General features: G+C 39.3%; 2 protein-coding genes across 5 annotated transcripts; both read right to left on the bottom strand.

The window, feature by feature from the left end:
* Positions 1-3,800: 3,800 nt before the first annotated feature.
* On the bottom strand, positions 3,801-27,417 carry LOC146658596 (secretagogin-like). The gene is made up of 11 exons (XM_085422286.1): positions 27,225-27,417; positions 26,743-26,813; positions 23,363-23,455; positions 10,249-10,338; positions 8,464-8,520; positions 8,054-8,131; positions 7,426-7,481; positions 7,180-7,225; positions 6,989-7,048; positions 5,249-5,317; positions 3,801-4,364 (listed from the first exon to the last, which is right to left on the bottom strand). Exons 1-11 carry the CDS (start codon positions 27,292-27,294, stop codon positions 4,236-4,238), a joined length of 819 nt encoding a protein of 272 aa, XP_085278412.1. The 5' UTR covers positions 27,295-27,417; the 3' UTR covers positions 3,801-4,235.
* LOC146658597 (uncharacterized) lies at positions 12,967-20,654 on the bottom strand. 4 transcript variants are annotated; one of them, XM_085422282.1, is made up of 6 exons: positions 20,427-20,649; positions 19,692-19,764; positions 15,809-16,869; positions 15,571-15,726; positions 14,456-14,548; positions 12,967-13,448 (listed from the first exon to the last, which is right to left on the bottom strand). In XM_085422282.1, exons 3-6 carry the CDS (start codon positions 16,838-16,840, stop codon positions 13,131-13,133), a joined length of 1,599 nt encoding a protein of 532 aa, XP_085278408.1. In that variant the 5' UTR covers positions 16,841-16,869; positions 19,692-19,764; positions 20,427-20,649; the 3' UTR covers positions 12,967-13,130. The 4 variants fall into 4 exon arrangements, with proteins under 4 accessions (XP_085278408.1, XP_085278407.1, XP_085278409.1 ...); XM_085422281.1 differs by having other exon boundaries at positions 17,104-19,764; XM_085422283.1 differs by lacking the exon at positions 20,427-20,649 and adding an exon at positions 20,291-20,415.
* Positions 27,418-27,868: the final 451 nt, after the last annotated feature.

The following is a 27,868-nucleotide window of genomic DNA, read 5'->3' on the forward strand; positions in this document are numbered from 1 at the left end:
TGCTAGAGGGCAGCATTATCCAATATTAAAATGATGTTCTGTGCAGAAGGGAGTGTCTCCTTCTCTTTCCAGCTCTCCCTCTCACATGCAGGCACACACACATACACACACACAATCCAATATGCGTGCACTTATTGGTTCAGCAGCTGTGTCTTAATTACTCAAAGGGCTTCCAGCTAGCACACCAATATTGTAACAACAGGTGTAGCTTCACATGTCGAGCAAAAATCTCCCAGCGGTTGAAATGTTCCTTTAGTATGCTACATTCAAGACTATTTTGTATTCATCATCAACATGAGATATAACTTCACATACAACTTATTTGCTTTTTTCAGGAAAATTGTCCCACTGATGGAAAACAATGCTCCTATTAGCCATCTTAGTTCTTGGAACTGAACACAAAGACAGAATAATGACTTCAAAGTGAAAACACATTAGACGCCATGTGCCATGTGCCACTCAAAGGAAAAACGCAGTCGTGATTAAATTAGGAATGGCTGTAAAATCTACCTCGTTAAAGCAGTAACCCAGCAGGTGCCCTTCTCGCGTTTAATAAGACAATAGTGCAAATACATTCAAAACAAATCATAAAACAAGTTAGATTTTTTTTGGTGGCCTTCAGAAACAAGCCAAATCTAAACAGTCTCTAAGGCTGTTATAACACCTTCCCTGTTTGGTTTGGTTAAAACAAACTGCCTGTTTGCACTTTAAGTGCAATATGGGCTGGTGTGAATTTTGACAGGTGCAGCCTGGTGCAGACCAGAGGAAGGTTCCTGGTGCAGGATGTTGATTGTGAAAGTGTGACATGAACGCAAGCAGACAAGCCAGAGTATTTTTGGATGATAAATTTGCATTGAATTGGCAAAAAACCAAAATCTGCTTTTATAAATGAAATGTATCAGCACTGTTAAGGTCAAAAACAGAGCAACACCTTCACTTAAGTGACTTGTAATGCATTTTCAGCCTGCAATAATGTACCGACACTATAGATTAAAATCTATTATTAATAATTTGATTTTCCTATTGAGGATGAACTAGAACATTTAAAGAATTGAATGTCATGCAGACTTGTTTTTGAGTTTTAATGTATTCAACTTAATCCAAGCACACAGAAACATCCTGTGCACCTCTACATTGTCTCAGGAGCTTGAAAATAAAGCGCCTGAAGTTTCGTGAAGATGTTTCCCCTCCACAAGTCCCAGGTATTTAAAACCCTGAGGGGATTGTCCCTTAAAAGGGTTGTTGACCAACTGTTAATCATGTGTTTCACCACATGAGCCAAGGTGTGGAAAAAGGTCTGCCTTGTTACCACCAGAGGTTTTGGGGTGAAACCACTGTAAGATCTTGCTTCGCCCTATTGGGGATGACCCATCGGGGTCACCTGACACATGTGAGTGGATGTTGATCGCAAAACTGCATTGTAGGTGGCAGACAGTTGGTATCACAACGCTCCCTTTATTCAGTGACAGTTGTTCACCGCGGACATAGACGGCCTCCTTTAGGCGCAGTGTACAAAAGGATAAAAGTCACTCGCTTTTCTTCCAAGATTCTTAGAGTGCCACGGCCTGGATGACTGAGAAACTACACAGATAAACCTCTACACCACCATATTTGACAAGTGATGTGGTATGCTTTCCTGTTTGCTCAGATTAGTTTAACAGATGTTTGCAGAAACAGTTGCATAGATGTGAACATGATCTGCATATCTTAGACTTAACTATAGCTACCCTTTAACCATATATTGTGTCTGGCTTCAATAGACATACTCCAAGAGCTTTAAAGTATCAGGCACAGCTCTTGCAGTGGAACACTACAAAATAAATGCATCCATGGGTCATTACTTAAGAATTAAGCTCTACCTAATAGGGTTATAACCTGTTTAGGGGCTTGGAGCAATGGTGGTTCAGGGATATTTTGCTCCGAGGCCACATATCAAGAGGCATCACGTCTCCACTAAATAAATACAACCAATATTATAAAGTGGAAATTATTTACACAAAAATATGGATCTTTCTCCGTGCAGTCATTTTTATTCATAAATGAAGGAGGTAGCCATCTATATCTAAGCTTATTCCTGGGGAAAGAAAATATTACATTTTCCCGGTAAAGCGGATCTAAAAATCCAAGAGCCTTCTGTTTTGACTCAATATATTTGTGATATCGTCAGCCTTTGGCAGGCTGATAGTGGTTCAGATATAGTCCAGGTCAATCTGAAAGCACTGTCATCTAAAATTAAGTTTTATTCAGCTGATAATACAAGAATGATTAAACTAAAAAATGGCCTGAATAATTCTGAATACACCGTGCTCCAGCCTTGATGATAGAAATTGTATTTTATTGAAATTCCCTCCTACTCGCCTACAATAGCTGTTAAACAGCCACTGCAAATGATTCATGTGATACGGTGGTTGGCCATAATGGGAAAGTGTTTTGCAGCAATTGGGTAGCAGCTGCTCTGCCCACACAAAAACACACAATCAGCCCTTAACTGTACCAGACATGCACGAAAACACTCGCAACTGAACCTATTACCTGTATAAAGCAAACAGTGTAAAGGTAGCAAGGCTTCTTTGGTGAGTGATCTCTCACACACACACATGCGCGCACAGGAGCTTTGTGGAGACTCAAAGGTTAATGAGGCTCCGTAATCCAGAGTAAAGCTTTTAGGTCTTCACCATTAGTCCCTTTCAGTGGCTTGAGGGCTGTTTTTATTTTAACAGCTTTAGTTTACATTGTCCATCTCTGTGAGCTGTTAGCAGAGAAGGATCAGAATGACATGTGTTACAGTGTATGTGGTGGAGTATTTAGACCTGACCTTCTCTAAGCAGATCATTGAGCTTAGCCTGATCAGAAACAGTGTTTTTAGAATACAAATGATCAGCCAACAAACGGCTATTGGATTAATCTTTATCCCAGGGATGTGAAACTCATTTTACATGTTGGTCACATACAGCAAACTTTACCCAGAAGTGGGCTGGATGAGTGAAACTCTCTTTTCTGTCAGTGTAATAACTAATCTCTGAGATGTCTCAATATAAGGTTAAAAAAAAAGAAGAAGAAGAAACTGAATTTCCACAGCATGTCTTGGTCTTCCTTTTTGACAGATGTGTAATATTACAGAAAAGGTGCTGGTAGTTCATTGCCCAGACCGCTCCGTATTTATAAAACAAGGTTTTTGTTCATTTAAAAAAAAAAAATCTATAGACAGCAAAAACAGGAACATTTAATTGTTTTTTGCTTGTTTACTTTGAGATCTTCATCAGCAGGAAAAGTAGTTAAACGTATGAAAACACATTTAAAAGTCACAAAATTGACGCCCTCCTTCACTTTTACCGAAGCATTTCAGCTGGTCAGGTTTGAGTCTTTGCCAGGCCAATTCTGGCCCTGGGCCTTATGTTTGACACACCTTCTGTAGCCCCTTATTTGCTTCTGCACACTCCAAACATTATAATTCTTTCCTTGTGTTTTTGCAGTCATCATCATCAATGTGATAAAACTGATAAAAGAAACTGAAAAGGCGTCTCATCTACAAAGACTGTGCAGCTTTCATGTTATTATTTTCTACAGGAAACACCAGCACCGGCTTTAACATTTTAACCCTCTCAAGGCAGGCGTTGCAGATTTGCGACATTTAAAAGCTAACAACCTGATTACCCCACATACATATTTTATGAGTTTTTTTTACTCAGAAGTACCACTGCAGGTATTCTTTTGTGCATTAGCAACAAAAACTTAATTTGAGCCTGAGAGGGTTAAAGATTTTACATGACACGAGAAATCAATATGCCATTGTTTATTTCCTCTGCAGACCATTACAGTAAAAATATTCTCAACATCCTGTGAGTAAGCCTTCTCTGTAAGCAGAGAAACATGCAAGTGCATAAGGTACTCCAAGAAAACATCAGAATGAAAAAAGGATTTATTTTCACATGAAACAGCACACTGATATACCACAAATCATATGGCACTGAAGTTCATTTCAACGTAACATTCAAACCTCATTGTTTTCATGCACAAATAACCTGTAATTTCAGATCAGAGGTCATTTTATTTCGCCACAGAGCATCTTATTATGCCTAGCATATCAGGATCCAATACACCATGAATGCTGACCTTTAATAACTTAGCAACTTGACTTAGAGCATAACACAGCATTTCACTAGCTATCATTTATTATCGATTAAGCAGCACACGTAGCGTCATTGTTTCATAATCCACTAGTACAGTACAGATCTCTAATTTTTCAGCTTGACTCCCAGACACAGAGCTAACTCGTTCCTTTGGATCTTTCCATCCTTGTTGACATCGCAGTGACGCAGCAGAACGGCTCGCAGCTTGTCCAGCTCAGGACCCGTGATATTAGGCTGGAGAGGAGAAAAGTACAAATTCATCTCTAACTAATGTGGTGACTTTCCCTTCTTTGTATTCAGTATTTATTTATATTATAGATTAATATCTGTGTAACTAAAGAAAACGGGTAGAAAACAGGAGTTTTGTTTTTGTTTACAGCAACGTGTCATTAGTGTGTGTGCATGAGCATGATCAGTTTTTGTATTCAGGAAGTAGGGAGTCTGATAAATCTGTTTCATATAGATAACACAACATTACACACTCGCCATAACACGTAATGTAGGTCACACACAAAACAGTGAAGCTGTATAGGAACAACTCTCATTTCTGCTGTTGAAGGGAGAGAGATGGTACAACAGGGAGAGCAATGACTGATGATTAATCTTGTTTACATATGATGATGAATGATTTCGCCACCAGCAATTACTGAGCAGATACATTCTCTGGCCACTTTGTTAGGCACACCTGTTTCATTTGCTTTAATGTGCACAAACTGGCCAAAATGAAACAGGTTGTAAAACACTGCCCTGTCTGGTGACTTGAAAACATGAAGCCATCAGGCAGATGGTTCACACTGTTGGTGGTGGTGTAATAGTGTAATTTTCTTGGCACATTTTGGGCCCCTTAGTACCAATTGAGCATCACTGCTGACCATGCCCATCCTTTTATATCATCTCAAACTGCTTTCTTGAACGTGAAAATGAGTCCACTGCACTCAAATGCCTTCCACAGTCACCAGATCTTGATCCAATAGACCACCGCTGAGATGTGGAAGAACAGAGGGGGGTATAGTCTTCAGTAGGACGATGTTTTGTAAGCTAATGTCAGCATTTTCAGCTAAGTACTACTCTGACTGGCACAACCATTACATTAAGTGGACCAAAGAACAGACTCTTACCCTGACAAGGCCCATCATATCCTTGACAAAGCCATCGACCTCAGGACCCTCAAGTGCTCCTGTCTCACTCTGAACAAGAAAAAGAAAAGAAGTTGTAGGAAAGTAGAGAGGCAAAAACAAAGGCGCTTATTATCCTTTGTAACTTACTTCCCACTCACATTAGTCAGGCAGTCAGCTTTTTCCTTTTTTCTTTCTTTCTTTTGTTTGCTAGTTAGGGGTGAGGGTTGTCCCACAATTGTTATGTACAAAGGAAAAGGAAACTCATCGGAGGATGAATGAAATTAATTGCAGGCGTCGGTGAAACGACTCATAGAAAAAAGTTTAAAAATCAGATCTTAGGGAATCACGTCACTGTCTTTTATTCTGTGCTAAAAACTACTCATATAAATACTTAAATGTTTATAGAATAGAACTGGGTTTTACCAAGAGACCAGCTCTTAGCTCTTTAACCTTCTGCCTATGTTAAAATATTAGCTAACTAACTTGTTCCCATCTTTCTACTCTATTATATGTTAAGTACTTAAACTACTTTATTCTTTAATATCCTGAAAACTGCAGAACAATTGTCAGTAAGCTGATTTGATCATGTATCCAAGTACAGAAAAAAAGGGTTCATTCAGATCATTTCCTCAGGTATAACTTGACAACTGCATGCAGATTACTTTCGGGAATATGTGGGCTTATTGGAGGGTTCTCAGGCTGCAGTAGGTGTTTGATTAATCAGAATGACAGCATTAACTCATCATCCCAGAGTGTGATTTGACTACATAATGGATTATTTACATCATCATCTAGATTACAGATGTACCGAGCCCACCGCAGCACAGTATGCAAATCTGTGAGTGCTATTAATTGGCACAGGAAGACAATAGTGCTGATGATATCTGTCCTAGGGTCAGTCCTACTGATAAGAGATTCAATAACAAGTTGAAAAGAGACTGCTGAACCCATGTTTTATGTTACAATCTGATCGACACACTACATGGAAATTGGCAACTGCAGGCGCAGAAAATAATATATTATACAGCCGTCCACTGCCGGCAGCTTTATCACCACAGGGTGCTTTGCTCATGATTTCTGCTGAAATTATTATTATTTTTTGTATTTGCTACAGCAAAAAATATCTGCTTTGTTTTAACAAAGAAAACCTGAATCCAAACATCCAATATTATTTGACCCCTAGGTTTGCATTTGGCAAGCCAAATAGTGTTTGTCTACATAGATGCAGATTTTATTTTAATATTCAGTCAGTTTAACACTGAGCCAGACAGCAGCCTTTCTCCCTTTAGTCTCTAGCTTGTTGAACAAGCAACCAAAGAAATATTTGTTAGAGATGGACAGTTAATAAACCTGCACATAGCTGCACATTGTGTGGCATGTAAAAATACCTGCAGAGTAATACCTAATTTGGTTTACTCCTACTAAATATCCCCTGTATTTTGTGCCTCCTTGCTTATGTCTTCAGTTACGTGTTGTCTTCCACTGAGATCGATCATGTGATTCATCACAACTATCTGCTACGACTTGCCGTAACAATTAACAGTACACTGAGAAGTTGGAATACAGTGCAGATGCAACATTTTAGAGGCGCAACAAATGTAGTGATGATGTGTCACTTGTTCCACACGATGTCTTACCACAATATTCCCATATTTTCTTTCAGAATGTGCTGATGAATAACGTGGAAAACATGTCTGGAAATGATTGTCTTTCATCCACTCACTGTATTATTGTACTTACAACATCATAGTGGTTAAAAATCTTCTCAAAGTCTCTCTTTCTCTCGTCTTTACTGCAGGCCTTGGATGAACAAGGGACGAGACGGGAGGAGGGAAAAAAGTTAAACAAGAATTTGATTTAATCATAGATTTTAATCTGTTGTTGATCCAGTTACAAAACTTATGAAAGAGCAACATAAAGAAGAAACTTACATCCATTCGGAACTGGAGAAGGAAATTTTCTTCTAAAGCTAAGATCCTTATGGGAAAAACATGGAAAAAACAGGGAAATAGTTTGTATCACCAGCTTTGAAATAATCTTATGAATAGTTTCATTCATTCTTACAGAATAACTAAACAAACGGACATTCTGTGTATCCGGTAAGAGACAGTGGAATTCATTCTGAGACATGTAGCGTCTTGAGCTGTTATCACTGAGCAAGAATCTTTGAGCCGTACCTCGCCAGCTCGTTCAGATCCAAACGTCCGTCCTTGTTTTTGTCAAAGATTTTCATCTGCAAGATAACAGGATGTGTTAAGAAGCATGAAAAACATAACCCTCAGTGAACGTCTGTCTTATTTCTTTGTTTTTCTGCCTTTTTTCTTAAAACCACCTGCGACTCTAGAGCCACTCATCAATCTGTATGCCTCTATGGGAGAATCAATCTCTTGTAAAATGAAAACTATAAAGGAGAAGGAATAGGCTGTCTGACACTTGAGGCTGGTAGAAAAGTAACTGGGGAAAAAGAATTTGTATTTGATATTGCTCGATTTTGATCCTTTTGTCATTTGATAGCCGCAAAAGCAAAGAAAATACCAACAAAATGACATCACAAGAATCGCAAAAATCTCTAATAAAAACTAAATAAAAACAAGTAATGTTTTGGGGACAACCAATACAAGTCAACATTACAGGAAACCCACAACTCCTTTACCAGCTTTACACAGCCACACAGGAAATGCAACAGGCGATCCGGCTAACAGTTAAGTCAATGAAGGGGCCGATGAGTCCAGCTTCACACTGAATCAACAGCATAAACTGTCAGCAAGGACTAATTGCACTTAATTCAAGAGTTGGATTTACTACCATTGTATCAGTGTAGTCCTCCAGCTTGTCCGGTGTCACTTCCTTGTGCTGCAGCTCGAACAAGTCTTTCAGGAAAGCCTGTCGGTTTATCAAATAATCAAACAGCAAAACAGTCAGTTCTAGGAGTTCTAGTTTACAAATTCTGCAAAAAAACAAAACAAAACCAAAACAAAAATAGCGCTTTATTTATGCACGGTATGAAAAAAAAGTAAAGACATTCACAGCATTGATATGCATTTAAAGCACCGTATATCTCTAAATCAAACAGCCATTACTAGATCACACCAAAAACAACGAATCTCTATTCTGAAGAAAAAGATTGCATCTTGGTATGTGGAAGAACAGGAAACAGTCAGTGAGGAAAAGACACATTAAATGCTTCTGCTTCACAAGGAGTTTATTTTTGTTACCTTCAGCTCCTGAGCCGATATGTAGCCACTGCAGTCAACATCATACTTCCTCCATATCTAAACAGGCAAATCAGCAAAGTATTACATGTGATGTCCCGCGGTTATTGAGACTATCTGAATACTGTAAAATCATGGTAACTCATATCATCATGTTTTTACAGGATATTAACTAAAGAGAATTGCAGTTTGCTGGTGAAATTCCCTGGAAGTGCAGTGCAGATTTACTTTAGATCGATTATTATGGATTTATTGCCAACAGTACTCACTTGTCTGCCTTCACATGCAAACACATTTGTGTGACATCTCATTCTTTATCCATAGGATTTAATATGATGTCAGACCACCCTTTTCAGCTATAACGGCTTCAAATCTTCTAGGACGGCTTTCCCACAAGGTTTAGGAGTGTGTTTATGGGAATTAGTGAAGATTCTTCCAGAAACACACATGTGAGTTCAGACGCTGATGTTGGACCAGACCGCTCTAAGTAATCCCAAATCGGTTGAGGTCAGGACTCTGTGCAGGCCAGTGAAGTTCTCCCACACCAAACGTGCTCATTCCGTGTCTTTCTGGACCTTACTTTGTGTGCTGGTGCGCAGTCATGTTGGAACAGGAAGGGGCCATCCCCAAACTGTTCCCACAAAGTTGGGAGCATGACATTTTCCAAAATGTCTTGGTATGCTGAAGCACAGAGCGTTCTGGAACTAAGAGACCGAGTCCAACTCCCCAAAAAACAACCCCACACCATAATCCCTCCTCCACTAAACTTTATACTTGGCACAGTCCAGCAGACAAGTACTGTTCTCTGGGCAACCATCAAACCTAGCCATCGGATTGCCAGAGGGAGAAGAGGATGAGAGAACACGTCTCCACTGCAGCTGACACTTTACATGCACTTGGTGATGTAAGGTGTGGATGCAGGTGCTCGGCTATGGAAACCCATGCCATGAAGCTCTTTCTGCTCTTTGTTCTTGTACTAATCTGAAGGTCATATGAAGTCTGGAGGTCAGTAGCAACTGACTCTGCAGAAAGTTGGCAACGTCTGCAGAACATGCACCTCATGCTTTAATTTTACATGGCCTACTACTCCGTGGATGAAATGCTGACACTCCCAATCGCTTTCACCTTTTTTTTAATACCACTAACAGCTGACAGTGGAAAATTTAAGTGTGAGGAAATTTTACTTGTAGCACAGGTGGCATCCTATCACGGTACCACCCTGGAATTCCCTTTGTGGAAGAGCGACCCATTCTTTGTTTGTTAATTTTACCCCTGTGAGCACAGAAGTGAAGTGGAACACCTGAACTCAGTGATTTCGATGGGTGAGTAATTTGGGTAATATATTCAGGAAAACCTGTTGAAGGTTTGAAGAACCACAATGGGCTATCACCACACTGTAAAGCATTTCAAACAACAATCAGTAGCTGCAAGCGTTCATGTAGAAATCTCACATGCGACTTGTTGAATCTGACCTGCCATGAAGATTTTTTAGTCAACTTAATCAAATAAAAGAACACCTGAGCCCATTCATACTCTTCCAACGTGCAAAAAAAGGACGATGATGTCCAGTGAAATAATGTATCATTTGAGGATATAAAAAACAGTCCACTAATCAGATCTTTAACGGTGTGTTCTCCATATGCAAGCCTCAAAGCCTGGGTCATCAAGATACCACTGGGGTTTGAGAGGTTTTAATACTACTGGCATTACTTTTAATTGTTAAAATTGTTGATGGGCGATGCTTAGGTCATGCCATGCTCTGCTCTCGTGTGTTATTTTTGACCTTACCGTCATGAATTCAACAGTGTTGTCCAGAGGATTTTCTCTGCGGAAAACTAAAAGGAAGTTTTCATCCTCAGGCAGGATCATGTGGGCCAGCTGGAAAATAAAAACAGACACAAAAATCTGAGTAAAGACAATGATGATGCTCCGTGAAGCTTTTCATCTTAATTCTCGACTAAAGTTTCCATATTGGGAGACAACACATGGGGATGATTTAATTTAGGTGTGGTCCTGCACTAGCCCATCCTGGCTCCTCTCCAGTTCATGATGCTTTACTCTTATCTGTCCTTCTAACCAACATCAGGCCTCCATTAGCAGATTAAACCATCTTCGATCATCATTCCTACTAAAACACGAGATAATACTGGCGCATTCAGGTCACAAATCCTGATGAGACCTATAGTAAAACAAAATTGTTTACTGCACAAAATATGTGGCTTTTAAAGAGCTGATTGCCTAAACAAGTGTTGCTTAATGGTTTTTTCTTAGCTCGCTTTAATGCCGTGAAACAAAAGTCACAGATGCAAAACAGACCTCTGTAAGTTTTCTTTTTGCCAGTGAGGCATGTGGTCGCAACATAACAGTTGCACACACCAAAGAATTCATGCCATGATGTATATCTGGCACACAACAGTTTGTTTGCTAAGTGCACTTAAACAGATCACTCATGTATAGAAACAGCAACTGCAGCAGAGACAGGATATTGTGGCTTTCTGGGTTTTTGACTTCCTACTAATAATATACCGTATTTCCCGGACTACAAAGCGCACCTAAATATTAGCCGCACAAGCTAAAATCAGGGGAAAATCCTGTTTTGTACATACATTAGCCGCACCTGACCAAAAGCCGCAGGTGTTTCAATGTTGACTTATCATATGTAAGAGAATATGCACAAAGGGAATTGTCAGGAAAGAGATGGCTGTTTGGAGACATCACTTTTATTAATATTTTGAAAAACAAGTTATGGGTACATATTTGCACATGTAGTACATAACAGTAGCCTACAGCACACCAGAAAAATAGATTCGGACTACCTTTTAGGCTCAGGTGCAGTGACACAGCTTTAACAAGAAGAAAAGTCAGTCATTCACCACCATCTTTCTCTTCTTCCTGCGCACTAAAACCACCAAAGTCCTCTTCTCCAGTGTCGGATACAAACAGGCTCATGATGGCTTCGTCATCCACTCTTCTTCTCTCCTTCGTTGTCACTTTCAAAACCAAAGAAATCCTCATTGTCAGTGTCAGAGTCGAACACCCTCAGAAGGGCCGTGGCGGTGTCCTCCTCTCCATCATGCAGCAGTCCAGCCCTTCAAAATCCGTTGGTGATCGTGGATGTTTTCACACTTTTCCACGCTGTCAGAATCCACCGGTGGAGTTGGGCATAACTTGCTTTTTGGGCATAACTTGCAAGTTTATCGCCGCTCATCATCCACGACTCCCGCTGAACGCGTAGCGCTACACTCAAAAAAATAAAACATTAGATTTACTTAAAAAAGTTATGTCAAGTGGTTCCACACAACTGCTTTAAGTAACTTTTAAGAAATGTTGTTACTTAGTTTGAACTCAATACTGTTAAGTTAGATTTACGTAAGTGTATTGGCTAAATGTAACTTAATTGCAATGCTTAGCTGATACTTATCTTTGTTGCTTTAAGCCTACATAACTTGTTTAGGCAATATCTTTGTAATACTGTTACTTAGCTGGTACATAACTTTTCTGCTTTAGAAGGACATAACCTGGTTAGGTAGTATCTTTGTAAAACTGTTATGTAGCTGCTACATAACTTTGTTACTTTTGAATTATATAAAATTGTTAAGTAATTTCTATTCAATACAATTACAAATAAATCATTTACACTGGTTACTTCCATACAAAATAGCAAAGTTTCTTAAAAGTTACTTAAAGCAGTTATGTGGAACCACTTGACATAACATTTTTAAGTAAATCTTAGGGAGATCTTTTAGGAAGAAATGAAGACAGCACCCAAATTATCAAACACAATCCTGCCTTTAATAAGCACATTCAGTGCATATAAAATACTTTTTTCCAAGCACAACAGCTTAACACAAAGTGCAATCAATGCAACTTGTTACAAATTCCAAGTGAATATTTTGTGCAGAAAATGTAGATCAGTATAAAGTGCTAACCAACTTGTCGTCAAACTAAAATGATTAAAAAAAATGATCCAACAAAGTCCTGTCTTTACTAAGCACATTCAGTGCATATTAAATACTTGTTGACAGACCGAAAAGACTGTAGAGCCGTAGCTTAACACAAAGTGCAATCAATGCAGACAACTTGTTACAACTTTAACTAAATACTTTGTGCATAAAACAATATTTTACTTCAAAGATCAGTGAAGTGCTAACCAACTTGTCTTTCAACTGGTCCAGAAAGCATCCAAATTATCAAAAAAAATCCTACATTTTACAGGACGTTTCAGGAATTATTTTCAAACACTGATAAGCATGAAAGAGCAAACTAAACTCATTTAAAACAGTGAAAATTGGCTGTTTTGTTCAAAAACTGTACTGTAAAACAGTGCTACTCAGTTTTTCAAGTTATGGTTACATCCCAAGTTGCAGACAGCTGCCAAATGTCACATTCTTTGAAATATCAAATCACAGCGGCCTAACCGCTAGAACTTTTTAAAATGTCTGTCATTTTCTGTATGTTGTCAAGTAGCAGTAGAAGAAGTGCAACACCAATTTTTAAAGTAACAGTATTTTGCTAAAATGCAAATGAACATTATTGTTCTCTAAAACTGGTGAATGTTCCCAAGAAACAGTACTGACAATGAAAAAAAGTGTTTATGAACAACTTAACTATACCTGAACGTAAAGCATTCAAACTAAGTTAAGCAATAAGGGCCTCCCGCTTCCTCCTCTTTATTCAAGGAGTTTGTTTCTGAGCACTTGAACTTTGTTTGATAGCTTCTTAGCATCAAGTCCCATCAGTACTTTCTGAAAAAACTCAAAAGTGTACCTGAGGTTGGATGGGTAGCTCATGTTTAAAGTGTAGATCAGGCCGAACAACAACACAACAGCAGTGGCAACATCAGGAAGATCTCTGAGCACAGCGACACCCTCAATTATGATACCAATGTCTTCTGCCGGGTCAAGGTCACGCTCTCCTTCTGTTTTGATGACGTAGATGCCAATGAGCGTCTTCTCCATTTCACTTTCGGCCTCATGGAAGTCCACATCCTAAAAAAATTAATAAGTAAATAAACATAATAATACAAGTTGCAGGGTTTCATATCAATTAAAGGGATATTCCACCCAAAGTGGAAATTTGTCTATTACCATAAATTGCCAAGAGTTAGATAAGTGAGAAAAAAGCATTTTGTAACCAGCACAGTACATTTCTGATCTTATACCCATTGTTCCTGGTGAGCTCAATAATCATGTCGACTGCAAATGAAAAGTAAAAAGTAACACGACGGATTTGCAGGAGGAGGCGATTTAGACTTGGGCCTACATTACGGTTACGCCAAAGCACCCTGTAACCCGCCATGGCATAGCACTTGGATACAACAACAGTGGTTGAAAAAGCCTCTGGTTTCCATAAATAAACACATATTCGAATATCCATGCACCATGCAGCGGCGGCTTACAGTGTTGTATGTGGTAACCATAATGTATTCCCAAGTCTAAATCTACTCCTCCAAATCCTTCAAGTTACTTATTACTTTTCATTTAAAGTCGACATGATTATTGAGCTCACCAGGAATAATTCGTACCATTAAAGAGTCATTTGCAACCAAAATGCTTATAGTTCCCATTCACTCCATTTTTTAAATGCTAGGCAAAAGCAAATAGACTGCTGCCGGATCAGGAGAATTATTGCACTGGTTACAAAATTATTTTTTCTCACTTATCTTACTCTGGGTAATATGGTAATAGACCAATTTTCACTTTGGGGTGGAATATCCCTTTAAGCTGCAAAACAGTAGACAGCTCAGAGCGAGATGAGAGGTGTTGGTCCATCATCTGAGTACACGGCAGAACAACAAAGCAGAAAGACAGTACACTCAGCCCACATTACACCCCAACTGTAATGGCAAGGGTCACTCCCGCATAAGCTTGTGCTTTTATATCTCCAATAATGTTCTAATTTTAACTTTTTGTTATAATCTCATGAATGTGTGTGAGGAAAAATTACCGTCAGTTAAATTTTTATTACTGGAAATTGTTTCTATTTGATTACTTGCCTGATATTCTTTGATCAAGCTGTTCGGATCTTCATTGAGGTAGACTGCAAGTCCTTTCAGCGTACACACTCTTCTCATTGCAACTGTGTCGTTCTGTAAAACATAAAAGCAAATTTTACTTAGCTAAACTTTAAAGACATTTTCAGTTAACTTCAGCAAAATAAATGTATAAATGCTTTGAGAAAAAAAGTCCATGACACACTACAGAAGAACAACAAAATTTAAAATAAAAAAAATTAAGGAAAGAAGGAACATTATCATTTGAAAAAATGTGACGAGCAAAAAAAGGTAACCACAGGATCCCAAAAAAAACAGAAACCCGACCAAAAACAGCAGCATGAAGAATCCAGTGAGGAAGAGGATGAACAAGAGGTCACACCAAAGCCAGCCTGAACAGAGGATTTTTTTTTTTAAAAGTAAACCACTGAGTCCACTGATCTAAGGCTTAGGAGGAGAGTTCCAGAGTTTGGGGGCCACAGCAGCAATGATCTGTCACTTTTGGTCTTTAGACTGTTGTGCACTACCAGGCTTTGATCACTGGACCTCAGGGACCTGCTGGGGGTGTTGGGACTGAGAAGATCTCCATTGTATGATGGTGCTTGTCCATGTAAGGCCCTAAGGACCAGAACCAGGATCTTGAAATGAACCTTGAAGTTGACCAGCAGCCAGTGACGCTGGAAGAGAAGCGGGGTGACGTGGGTGTGTTTGGAGGACTTGAACAGGAGGTTTTGCAAGGACAAATGAAAAAACAGTTGTAGTACTAAGCTCAGAGACCTCCCTTTATCCCGCCTTGGTTTGAAAGGTGCCTGATGGCAGTTTATTCTAGCTTCAGCTTTTCTACTGTAAATGCCAAAATTCTCCCCAGGGAGCCGCGGCAAATCCCGTTTTGGAAACGCTACTGTCCTGTAAAAACAGCTTTTAATTCTGGCAATTTTTTTTATAAAGTATCCAAATCAACTTAAAACTTTATTACTGTGACAACACTATCATGAAAAGGACAAAGAATAAACAATCCCATAATACCAACATTAAACTTTACCTTACAATAGAAGGAGACAACAAAATCATATGTATTAAAAGAGGGAATGAAGCATTGAAAAAAATTAATTCCAAACCTCATCAATTGCAGCCATGATTTCTGTGATCTTGCGTCCAGATGTTCCTCCCTTGTTTCTGAAGACTTTGGTCAGTTTGGTTGTGTTGTTGTCCAGCTGTGCCATAAATGTGGATGTTAGCGGGATCGTAGTGATGCGCTGGAATTCAGCATTTATCTGTAAAATAAACAAATGTTTAGCGTGATGGGTTTAAAATATTGCATGTGGAGTGCATTTGCAGATCAACTGATTCAGTTACCTCACGTGGAGAAAAAAGAGCTGGCCATCGGCTTTTAAAGTCAGCTACGAAGGGCATGTCCTGAAGAATTTCTTGCCTCCGGTGAGGAAAGGTTTGGGCCATTTTTGCTTTGATGGTTTCATTGTTGTTCTTCTTCTTGAACTCTGAAAGCAGCACCAACCTTTCTTCTTCCTGACTCTCTCGGGTTTCTCCAGCTGGATAATCAGGGCAGAAATTCACCTCTGCTCTCCTGGGTTTCTTGACTTGGTTGGGATGCACATTACTGTTCCCTCTTCTTTTGAGAGAATTGATGACCAACTCACTACACCCTAAGTTCTTCAGTTTTCCACGATAGTTTGACATTTTATACTTCAAACTGATCTTCCATGCAGAAAATCCAGTTTCTGAACCCTTCTCTTTCAAGCATGGATGCTTTACAACCAAAGCTTGGCAAACATCACTAAGATTGCTGTCTGAAGGGTAAGCTTTGTACTTCATAATTTCTGAAGACAAGCTCTCTAAAATGTCAGACTTGAGCTTTGGTTTTAGGGTTAAAAGTGTTCCATTGGCTTGGAATTCCTGGTTGCCTTTTGTCAATTGCAGCTCTACATCGAAGCTAAACTCAGGTATGCGAAAGTCCAGTGGCCAGGCTTCTGATCGCAGCGTGGAGTTTGCTGAGCTCGAGGAGCTTGATGACCTGGATTCTGGCGATGACAGTATATCTGTGTCATAATCAGGGTTGTGGCCAGAGCAGGGGCTACCCAAGTTAAATGAGGACACACTGCTTTCATTACTACCAGTGGATGTTTCTGGAACACCTGTTTTAATCACTTTTATTTTGTCCATGTCTTTTAGATCAAATGTGGATGTCATGTTAAGGAACTGATTAAAATCTGTGTCCATGTACTGCAATCTGAACTGTTCAGAAACTCCGCACTGATTTTCAATCTCCGCTTTGAGCTCGTTAACATTCTTTGGTATCCCCAAAGGAAGGGTTAACTTGAGTGCGTTGTTCTCCCCCAGGATTATCAGAAGCTTTGTTGGGGCTGTCATTTCTGATGTCCCAATCTCCAACTGTTACTCTAAAAAATAAGTGCAAGAACATGAGCAGGTGGTTCCCAAACTTCAGTACATGTTACATTTTTTTAGTGGTATTCAGAATTTTGCAGCACAATTTTTTTTCTAGTATTTTTACAAGGCTTGAAACATATCCGAGTAGATTTAAGTTCTGGTCCAACTATTTTTAAGAACCAAACTTTGAGAAGTACTGCTATACAGCACAAAAATTAAATCGGCAACATGGACATTAAAATTACCTGAACAGTGTATGTATCTCTTTAATGTAACCATGCGAGAAGCTCCGACTTGGTAGTCACAAAGTGGATAACAATCCACCAGATCCTCATGTGCAACAAGAGAAATTTCCTTTGGAGATGGGTCAATTTTGAAGGATCCATAGTGTTCAGTGTACCACGAGCTCAGTTTTTTTACTATAAACACCAACGAATCTGCCAAAATACACATCTGCAGGATTTCAGCAAACTCTGGCAGACCCCCCAGTGATCCATGTACTATTAACATGCCCTTCCTGTAGTAGATGCCTGCAACAGACACACTCTGGGCAAGGCTAACTACAGCTGTGTCAGGGTACTTTTCAGCAAGACAATGTGCAATTTCACGTTTGAGAAGTTCTACTGGGACTGCCGAGACTCGTGAAACCTCAAAAGTGGCTTTGCTACAGCCTGATGAATGCATGTAATGGCCAATCATGAGCTGGTGTTTGGTTGACAAAGACAGGGTTATGTTTTTGAAGCAGTTTGTGTGTCTAGCAACTTTTTTAAAAAATGTGTGCTTTGCCTCGAATCTGATTGTCCATAATAAGGCAAGTGGACCAAAATGGCGAATTATTGAGGGATAATGAGCCAGAAAGTGATGTTTTGGCAATGGTCTTCTATCTGGGCATACTTCTTTGTACCTTTGATGGTGGTCTAAAATCTTACTCTCCAGGTATGCAACTGAGTCACTGTTATGAACAGGACACACAACAAGCTCAACAATATCCTTCAAATCTAGTAGAAGTTCCCAAGCTGGTTCATTTTCAGGTATGTGTTGTCCAATAATAAGTGGCAGAAGTCTTAGTAAACACCAATTTTCATGTGCATTGCCACCAACAGTTTTTTTACTAAGAAAATTGTGAGGCAATTTCTGAGGGCGATTAGTCTGATCCCCTCCTTTGTAGGGAAATGACTGAACAAGTCTATTTAGATTTTCAAAAGTGATGTACTTCTTGCCTATTAGTATTCGAAGGCACTCAGCTATCTCAAAAGGCACAATACCTTCAAAAAGGTCATGTGCAAGATCAGGGGGGAATCCTGTAGTGACCTTGAAGAAAGACAGACTGTCTGCTAAGACACACGAGCTTTTCACACCACAACAAGCTACCCCTGTCTCACGTGCAGTTGCTATGTGTACACGATGGAGCTCCTCAGTTCTCAGAGAAAAGTCACTATTTGTAGCTTTTGATTCAATTTCTGAGCGTGTAGCAGTACAAAACCTGCAAAAGTAATCTCCAGAAAAACTTTCCACAAAACCGGCCAATCCATGAGCTCCGAGGCTGTCTGCCACTACATATTGGACAGTGCCTTTAAAGTTGACCCCTAAATTGTCAATGAACACTCCCTGCTGCTCTAAAATGACAAGGTCTTGCAAAAGTGGCTCAAATATTTTTGAATAGCCAAAGGTCCTAAGGTCCTCACTTTTGCACAAGAGAGCCAAATAAATAGAAGAGAGGGATGAATGACTACCTGGTGGCAAGTTACCTAAAATCCAGTAAACTGAGCAAAGTTTATGCTTTTTCCGTGATGTCCCCAATGGATTGCAAATTTCGAAATCATCAACATAAAGACAAATAGAGATTCTTAGTTCACCGCCTGAGAAAAACTCATTATTTTGAAAATGTAGACCATCTTTATATGATGTATACTTTTCCTTATTTACAAAAGGATTCTGATTGTGGCTAGTGACAAATTTGTTCAGTATGTTTTCTTGTTTAAATATCTGCTGTAATGATTTTAGAATAGGAATATACTGAAAGGTCCTCTTGCTTTGGGAGTCGAGAATGTATTCAATTGGATCAATTACTTCAAAATGTTTTCTGTAATACTGTCTGCGTTTGAAGGCAGTGGCAAGTGTGCCGTCCTTTTCTATGGCTTTTAACAAAGGGTTAAAAGAAACTGCCTTTGTCAGTTCTTCAATAACAGGCTGGTCTAGACAAAGGTTATGATTCTTGAGTATGTCTACAATTACTTGATTTGTCAAAGGCACTGATGCACAGCTTATCAGGTAGTGCAATTCTGAAAGCAACTCGTCAATTGCTATGCTGGGAACATGAAAATAGTTTTCCAACTTAAGTAAAAGAGATGCAAAATTAAGTTCTATTACATTTGCCAAATCTTCAGTCTCACTTGTAGTTGTATCGTGATCAATATTTGCACTTATGTCCTCTTCTACAATAGTGTCTGTACTGTCATCAGCTGATGTTTGGCCTACAATAGTGTTAGCAATACCGATTTTGAAGTCTTTTAAGGTATAAGGATTGTGTTTCCTATTTCGATGAGACTTGAATGTACCATAGATATTTGTTTTGAAAGAACAACCCTCAAACATGCAATGCACAGTCTCGTTACATTTTAGATGGTTGTTAATGTGAGAAAAATACTCCTGCTCCGAAGCTATGTTGCAGCAGGAACACAAATGGCAGTTAAATGTTGCCAAACTCACAGACTTGTCTAGAGTTCTTTGGGTATGTGATCTGCTTAAGTGGCTATGTAGAGCATTCCATGTTTTGAAAACACAGACACAATCAGAATAGGCACATGGATACTGCTGTCTACTATGAACTAACCTGTAGTGTTTTAATAACAGAGCTCGTGATGACACCACTTTTTTGCACAATTTGCACTGCCACATCAACGTATCTGGGGGAGAAGCACAAAAGACATTTTCATTACACTGTCCCTGAAAAAACTAAATAATTTGCACATTGTTAATGTTTCATATTAATCAGTTTTATTTTTAATATTGTATGCTACAACAATGAATTTATTGATCTACATCATCACCACTGCATATTGTGTAAATGTGTGTGTAATCTGACATTAAAAGTCGAGTGAGAAATCCCATGGACATTGTACAACATTAATGCAGTTCATCTTACACCAGCTTACTAAATGCTTTCTGCAAGCTACATCAAAACGTAAGCTGAAATATTAGACAGAAAATACACCCTAACCTGTCTGCTAGCGAGGAGCGCTTCTCCACTGTTGTTGGCTAAAGTGCAACGCAGTCAGGCGTCCGAGTATAAACTTGGCGCGAAAGTGCGTGCCGGACCGAATGCGCTGCCTGTACCGACGCATACCGACGCTAGCGCTACACTACATTTGGGCTGAAAACAGAGCTTTGCTATTGCAATGGAGTCCCCTCCAAAATCATTTGGAAACTCACGTGCAGCAAGTCCACGTTAGCAAACCTTTACCGGGCAAAACCCTGCCTGTACTCTTTTCTTAGTAGCACTTGCGACATTAACTGACGTGTGAACATATATATGTAGACGGGCTTTACAAGAAAAATGACTTCTTACCTGATTTTTGGACAAAAATGCGGCTGAACCAGTCCACATGGCGAAGAAATAGCAAGCTTGAGAAAGAGGGTGGTGCGCATGCGCATTGGCCCTTATTTAGGCGGGCTCTGCACGCAGCAGTATGTGCAGAGGGACAAACCTGTGAATTTACTCAACAATGTTACGTTGACACAGTTCAATGACTTTGTGTAACAACAAAAAGTAACAACATTTCATTAAATTTGCACAAACACTTTAAGGATTTTTGCAAAATCGAGTTTATTAAGAACAAACAACAAAATCTACTTTAGTAAAAGCAGAGATAGGCTGAGTTCATTTTTTTGAGTGTACTTTGAAGTTTGTTTTTCGCGCTACTTCGTACGGCACTACGTTGCCTGGCGGACGGACATGTGACTAACATACTACTCTTGAACCCCGATCCTTCCGCCAGGCAACGTAGTGCCGTACAACAGCGGAACACACAAAACAAATCGTCTTACGATATGACAAAAATCACGGACAATCCATAGAAAAGCCGCACCTGACTAAAAGCCGCAGGGTTCAAAGCTTGTGCAAAAAGTAGCGGCTTATAGCCCGACATTTACGGTATGTGAGGATGTCTCAAGCGTGCAGGGTGGGGAGATGGCATCATGACCCAAAAAGTGGTTGATTCAGACACATTTATCTTCAAGTGTGTAGCAATTCCTGGTACAAACCCAGATGAGATGCTACATCTATAAATGATATGACTTAAATAAGTATTTCAACTTATACCACTATGATGCAAATAAAATGCTCAATATATGTCCTAGCACACATTTACATGTAGTGAATTTTTATGTGTTGAGACTGAACATTAGCTACACTTTGTTAAAAATGATAACTGCAGTCTTTATGAATGTGTGTGTGGAGCATCGCAGCTAAAGCTCTGTCACCTTGAATCTTGCACACACATCTGGAGGACTCTCTATGACAAGTATGACAAGAGAAGTGTTTGAACAGAGGTGTTAGTTTACTACATACTCTGTTTAGAGACTGAACTTGTCTCAGAGACTGAACTTGTCTCTGAACTAGTTCAGTTTCTGAGCTAGTACCACAGAGCATTGTACACATTATCCTACTGGAAGCAGCCATTAGAAGGTGGGCACACACTGGTGGAAGTAAAGTCTTCAGGTAGCCTGTAGTGTTCAGTTAGTGCGAACTTGTGCCAACAATGGTGTAATACTGTATATGAATCAGAATAGTTCCATGCTTTCTTTCCATTCACCTCAAATCCTGGCCTACCATGTATATATTGCAGCAGAAATTGAGACTCATCATATCAGGCAGCATCCAGTCTTCTGCTGCTGTAGCCTATCTACTTAAAGATTCACCATCTGTTTGTAATGAGTGGATATTTAATTTACTGTTGCCTTCTTATCAGCTCCAAGAATTCTGGCCATTCTCTGACCTCTCACATCAGCAAAGCACCATAGTACTGGCACTCTCTGAATATTTTCTCTTATTCAGAACATTCTTTGAAAACTCTAGAGATGGCTGTGTGTGAAAATCCCAGTAGATCAGCCGTTTCTGAAATACTCGGAGCTGCCATTCTGGCACCAAAAAACACACCATGTTCATTTAAATCACCGTTCTTCTCCAGCTCTGAAGGTCAGTTTGACCTTCAGCAGGTCATCTTGACCTTGTTGAATTTGATTGCTACCACAGGTTTGGCTTATTAGATATTTGCTTGTAAGCAGCCAGGGACTGCATGTGACAACTGAAACTACGATTGCCTTTCCATTTGTTTGGACAAGAGCTTGAATCACCTGCTAAATTAGCACAACAATTATAATAGCTTACATAAAAATGATTATAGTGACATCCACACAAACAGAGTTGGCACAAAAGGATGATTGTTACCAGACTGGAAATTTTTATAAGCAATTACTGACATAAAACCTGAGTTATGGTTTTGAAACTGTGTCGGGAAATTCAGATGGGCAGAACATGAAGCTACAAAGAATACTCTGTCCCTGCCTCGGTCACAGTAAATCTTCAACGGGGCACTTAGGGAAGATATGTATTGATTTTTATTTTCAGCTTTCTGAGTAAATGCCTAAGCTTTTGTGTCTGTGGTTGCTGCACACATGGGAATGGTCTAATGAATGGCTGAAAGTTTCTGTGTTAGAAGGAAACATAATTCATTTCATTGCTCTGATGAAGCACTGTGGCTACTGCTTAGCTGGGAGGTGCATCAATTACCCAGAGTGGAGCTCGGGAGAGCAGCGACATATAAATATGTCTGTAAAATTCAGGGGAACAGCTGCTGCATGTTAACTCGTCAGTCACATTTGATTTAAGGAAATAAATGGAATAAATCAGAAAGTCCTGTAAGAATTAACCCTGGTTAAACCCAAAAAAAATGATGTCGATGTTTGAAGAATTAAAATAAATCAGTGGGCCTTTCACAATGCCAGTATATTGTTTACACTGCATAATGTAAGCATCAAAAGAACAAAAGAGTACAGTTTATACATTGTATATAGAGCAAACTGATATTTATTATATGGACTGTTACTCTTTAAATTAGGATTTTCGTGCTATTCTCCTCTGGCTGTCTTTTCGCTGCAAGTATAACTTTGGATAAGCCCCATTAGTCCGAATAATTTCAGTTCTTCTTAGATAACATACAGACTGAGCTACTGTCATACATAGATGAGGTAAATAAAAGAAGAAAAGGACATGCAGCTAAAGAAGTGATAGGAGGACTTGAATAGACAAAGTGTATAGAAAACAGGAAGTTAGCCCAAGAAACTAAACAAGTTATCAGAGAGTGACTTTGTAGTGTCATGCTGGATGTTTGTGCACACCAAAGTCTAGAATTGTACAGCTTAAATTTTCACATTTTGCTGAAAGCTTTGGTATTAAAGAAAAAAGGAGAATTCATGTGTGTTATGAGACATAACTGGCTGTACCTCCTGAATCTGTAGTTTCCCGTCGGCAGTGACATCATAGGCAGACATAAACCTTTTCTTCAAATTCTGGACATCTTCTTCAGTGACTTTGTCCTGTACAAATTAAAACAAAACATTGATTCTCTATCCAAACTCAACCATTACAAAACCAGTACACGGTTTAACTGAAAGGCAGCTACAGTGTGGAATAAACAACGGTTCTAAATGTACACAGTAATAAAATATAATATATAAGATAAATCCAGTTATGCTATTACATACAGGTTGCTTACTATATATTTGAGAATCTTAAGAATCAAAGATATTGAACATAATACTTCAATGGGTGAGTCACACTTATTTTAAGCAGTGTCACCATGGATACTTATTTAATCTAAGACTTTTTTTTCTCTCAAGGTCTGCTTTCTCTACCCCAGGCTAACTGATCCACAGCTTAACCCACAGTTCACTTACTTGGCCTTCCTTTTCACATTCCCATTCTCACTACTCACTACATTATCACTGCAGGAGATCACCTGCCTACATCTACCCTCTACCATTCTCCTGTCACTCTGCATGTCCCCCTTCACAACATCTATGAACCTCCTCTGTGGTCTTCCTCTTCCCCACCTGCCTAGCAGCTCCACCTCAAACCCCCTCTGTCCAATATATCAGCTATCCCTCCTCTGCACATGTTAAATACAGCTCAAACTTGCTTCTCTAACTTTGTCTCCAAAATGTAGAACCCGAGCTGTCTATCTGATGTTTTCATTTCTAATCCCATCCTGGTCTTTCCTAGTGAAAATCTCAGCTTCCTCAGCTCTGCCACCTCCAGCTCAGCCTCCTCTCTCTTTGTTAGTGCTAGCATCTCCCAACCATACATCACAGCAGGTTTCACTACTATCTTGTAAACATTCCCTTGATCTCTTGCTGCTCCTTCTGTTGCAAATCATCCCCCACACTCCTCTCCGCTCACTCCACCCTACCTGCACTCGTTTCTTTACTTCTCTCAAGTGTATTTAAACTACTCTACCTTGAATACCTCAACTCCTTGCAGCTTCACTTTTCCACACTTCTCTCTCATTCACATATTCTGTCTTACTTCAAATTTCATTCCTCTATTATCCAGGGCATACCCCCACCTCTGCAGGGCCTTTCTACATGCTCCGTATTCGAACTACAGGTCACAATGTTGTCTGGGAACATCATCGCTTTCTAAGACTACTGCTTTGATCTCCACTGCCAGCCTGTCTATCACCATGCCAACAAAAAGGGGCTCGGAGCCGACTGATCCATCCACTGGAAACCATCCTTGGGACCTGTGCGAGCTCGTTGTAATTACTGCCAGACCAACCTGTTGACTCAAGTCAAAGAGCAGTCCTGAGAGAGCTGACAACTTTTCGGACAAAATGAGATCTTTTTCAGTTCATTTATCAGTCATTCGGTTTATATAGTACCCTAACAACAATCCAGAGGCTTGTGACTGGAGTGACTGGAGCTCATTAGGTGAGTAGGTCTTCTACTCAGTGGAAGGTTGGTGGTCCGATCCCTGGCTGGTCGCCAAAGTATCCTTGGCCAAGATACTCAACCCACAAATTACTCTTCGATGTATTCATTGGAATATCTCATTGTTAGATAGAAAGCACTTAGATATAAAAAAGTACTAGTATGAATGGATGTGAATGAGGCATATTGTGTAAAGTGCTTTGAGTCTTCACCTAGAATAGAACAACACTGATCCATTGAGATTCCCAGTGGACAGACTGTGCTGGGTCTTTTTATTTTCCATTACCATCTCAATTATGTGCTTTTATCTGATGGATTCTTAACTTACTATTTGATGCACAACACTGTACTAGAGTTGCATTCAAGAATAAAGAAAACACTTTCTAATAGACTGTAAACAAAATTAAATAGACCATAAAAAGAAAGAAAAAGCAGTGCAGTTAGTTTGTTGCATGCTTATCTCAGCTTCTTTCATTTCCTCTGCAGACCAGTTTCTTTCTCTGCCAGATGTCAGATAAGTGTGAATCAACTGAAGGCGATAATTTTGAGCCACTGAAGTTCTTTTAAAGTATATTTAGCAGCTCATCTTTCAGTTCTTTTTTAACCATGAACCACTCTGTAACAGTAACTATAGAAACCTGTGGATCTAAGGGGCTGAAGTCTGACTCTCTGCTTCATCCAATGCAGTGTACACAGTCTGCAGACTACAAGGTGACAGCCCTTCTCATTGCAGAAAGAGTATTGCTCTTGAGCATTAGCCTTGTATCACTCACTCTGTTGCTAAGTAAAGATTTTAAAGCAAACAACTTAATTTGAAAAACATGTTTTTCTAGACTAGCACAATACTAACTTGAGCATTGTTTAGATTTTACTGCCACATTAGACTTGCAATGTATCACATAAAACCTGAGTATGCAACTTGTGAGCAATTCTTGTACAATATTTTGCACCACATGCATAATTATGTGGCATGATGCACTCCAGGAAACAAAAGAACAAACCAAAGAGCACTGTGTGGCTGATGCTGCCCAATAGTTCAAAAGCAATGAATAGAAAAAAACAGAATGACTGTCAAGTGCTTTTGTAGCACAAAAACAAACACACCAAACACTATATCACCTTGGGGGGGGGGCATTATGGATGGAAAGCAAACATCAGAAAGACAAAAAGGACATGTGGTTGGTGGTCTGTTTGTACTAGTACTACATAATTAGTATCCAAGGGAGTTCCACTGATAAACACACATGCAAACATGAACGTGTGCTAATAGATGTGTGCTCGTCTCAGTGTCCATTAGGAAAGAGCTGGCTCTGTCTTTTTTTCAAGACAATGGTACTATAACGTTCCTCAGTAAACACGATGTGTCATTAGTGCACAAAACACAGAAATGGCCAGTTTCTAATCACGTCAAGTGCTTTTCCTGACAGTGCCCAGAGCTCTTTAATTGAGTTGTGCCTAACATCCTTAAGTTACCCCACCCATTTTAGATAGCTCCATAATGTTCAGCTGCCCACACGGCAGAAAATGCTGTGAATTCTGTGTCTGAATTAAAATTGGGATTACCCAATTCACGCTTTTCTTTTCATAAACTGCCTCCAGTGAATTCATGAGACCAAAAAGAAGAAAATACCTCCTACTGTGCAGCAATTTGTAAATTTTGTGGCAACAGAAATAGAAAAGCATTAGACTAAACAATCTATAAAATGCAGGCCTTCATGCAAATTTCTACACCACTACTTCTACTGATACTATATAGAGATAAAATCATACTACATGCACACAGAGTGTCAGGATCAGATGTTACGATGCTATAATTTTCAGCATTGTGCTTGATCAGCTGCCCTTGACTGTATTTAACAGCTGTCATCGCAATAATTCATCCAGAGGCGACTTACCTGTGGACGCAGTCTTTTCATCATGTGACGGAAAAAGTCATCAAGCTCTTTGCCCTCAATGTAGCCATTATCTGTCCAATTATAAAAAAGAAAATCCCGATGTCATTAACAATTAAACAAAGTTGGATTTTCTTTCAAATAAATAAATAAATACCTAGTGGAGAAGTAGCTCTACCATAAACAAGCCGAGTTCATATTTTTAGGTGTCTTGTGCAACTTTGCACTACTGCTTAGTATTCAACACCCTCTTTGTTTTATCTAATCTTTTCAGATGTGATTAATACAAAGTTCCTACAGGAAATGAACAACTCACTCATTCTCTTCTTTTTTTATTTTTTTTAATGTGATTATAATATTTCAACTTCATGAGAGGTCACCTTTCTTAAATGTCTAACAATGACAAAAAAATAATTCTAGGTACTCCACTGTTTTATGTATCTTTATTATAAGAACAATAAGAAGACATGAGTGAATGTCCTTACCATCTGCATCAAAGTGTTGCCATATCTCCAGGAAACCAGCTGCGTCCAGGTCCTCAAAGGCAGAGTCCATGTTTATTAAGGAAAAGCAGGCTGTGAACTTTACACATACAGAAAGAACGACGTCTGAGGTGACAAACTGTTTTTACACTGTAGCCTGCTTGGTTGACATATGCTTTTTGTGACTAAGCGAAAAACCACTCCTCCTTCCTCTGTGTATGTGTGTGTAGGGAGAGAGAGAAACACACAGTTCACATCCAGAAGGAACAGCACTACTGTATTTGCCATCTGGTGGTTGTTTAGCTACACTGCAAAGCAGATCTTCAACTGGAACAGCAGATACACACAACGTGACAAATGTTATAGCCTGTAAAATTATTTTAATCAGTATTAATTGCATGAAGAAATGCCCATCATCAGACTTAGTGGAACATATTTAACCGTGTCCAAACAGAACAAGTGATGTATTAATGACAGAAGGAAACAACCAAACAACAAAAACACATTGAAGTGCATTAACAATCTAAGTAAACCTAAAGTGATTACGTTTAATAAATAATTACGTACAAAGAATTCATTTCTACATTTATAAACAAGTGAGAGGAAAACCAACAAATGATCAAGACATCACCGGCCACTGTTTGCTT

The sequence above is a fragment of the Rhamphochromis longiceps genome, linkage group LG11 (assembly GCF_057381845.1).
Source record: "Rhamphochromis longiceps isolate RC_006_pf linkage group LG11, R_longiceps_female_GT1.1, whole genome shotgun sequence".
NCBI lineage: Eukaryota > Metazoa > Chordata > Actinopteri > Cichliformes > Cichlidae > Rhamphochromis > Rhamphochromis longiceps.

What these genes read in the sequence shown, in the direction of transcription:
- LOC146658597 (XM_085422282.1), bottom strand. Translation starts at nt 16,840, where the DNA reads ATGACAGCCCCAACAAAGCTTCTGATAATCCTGGGGGAGAACAACGCA. An exon ending in CTCTTTTTTCTCCACGTGAG is followed by an intron (nt 15,727 to 15,808) that starts GTAACTGAATCA and finishes TTTATTTTACAG; the next exon opens with ATAAATGCTGAATTCCAGCG. An exon ending in TCATGGCTGCAATTGATGAG is followed by an intron (nt 14,549 to 15,570) that starts GTTTGGAATTAA and finishes TATGTTTTACAG; the next exon opens with AACGACACAGTTGCAATGAG.
- LOC146658596 (XM_085422286.1), bottom strand. Translation starts at nt 27,294, where the DNA reads ATGGACTCTGCCTTTGAGGACCTGGACGCAGCTGGTTTCCTGGAGATA. An exon ending in TATCGGCTCAGGAGCTGAAG is followed by an intron (nt 8,132 to 8,463) that starts GTAACAAAAATA and finishes ATAAACCGACAG; the next exon opens with GCTTTCCTGAAAGACTTGTT. An exon ending in TTTTTAACCACTATGATGTT is followed by an intron (nt 5,318 to 6,988) that starts GTAAGTACAATA and finishes TTTCTTGTTCAG; the next exon opens with AGTGAGACAGGAGCACTTGA.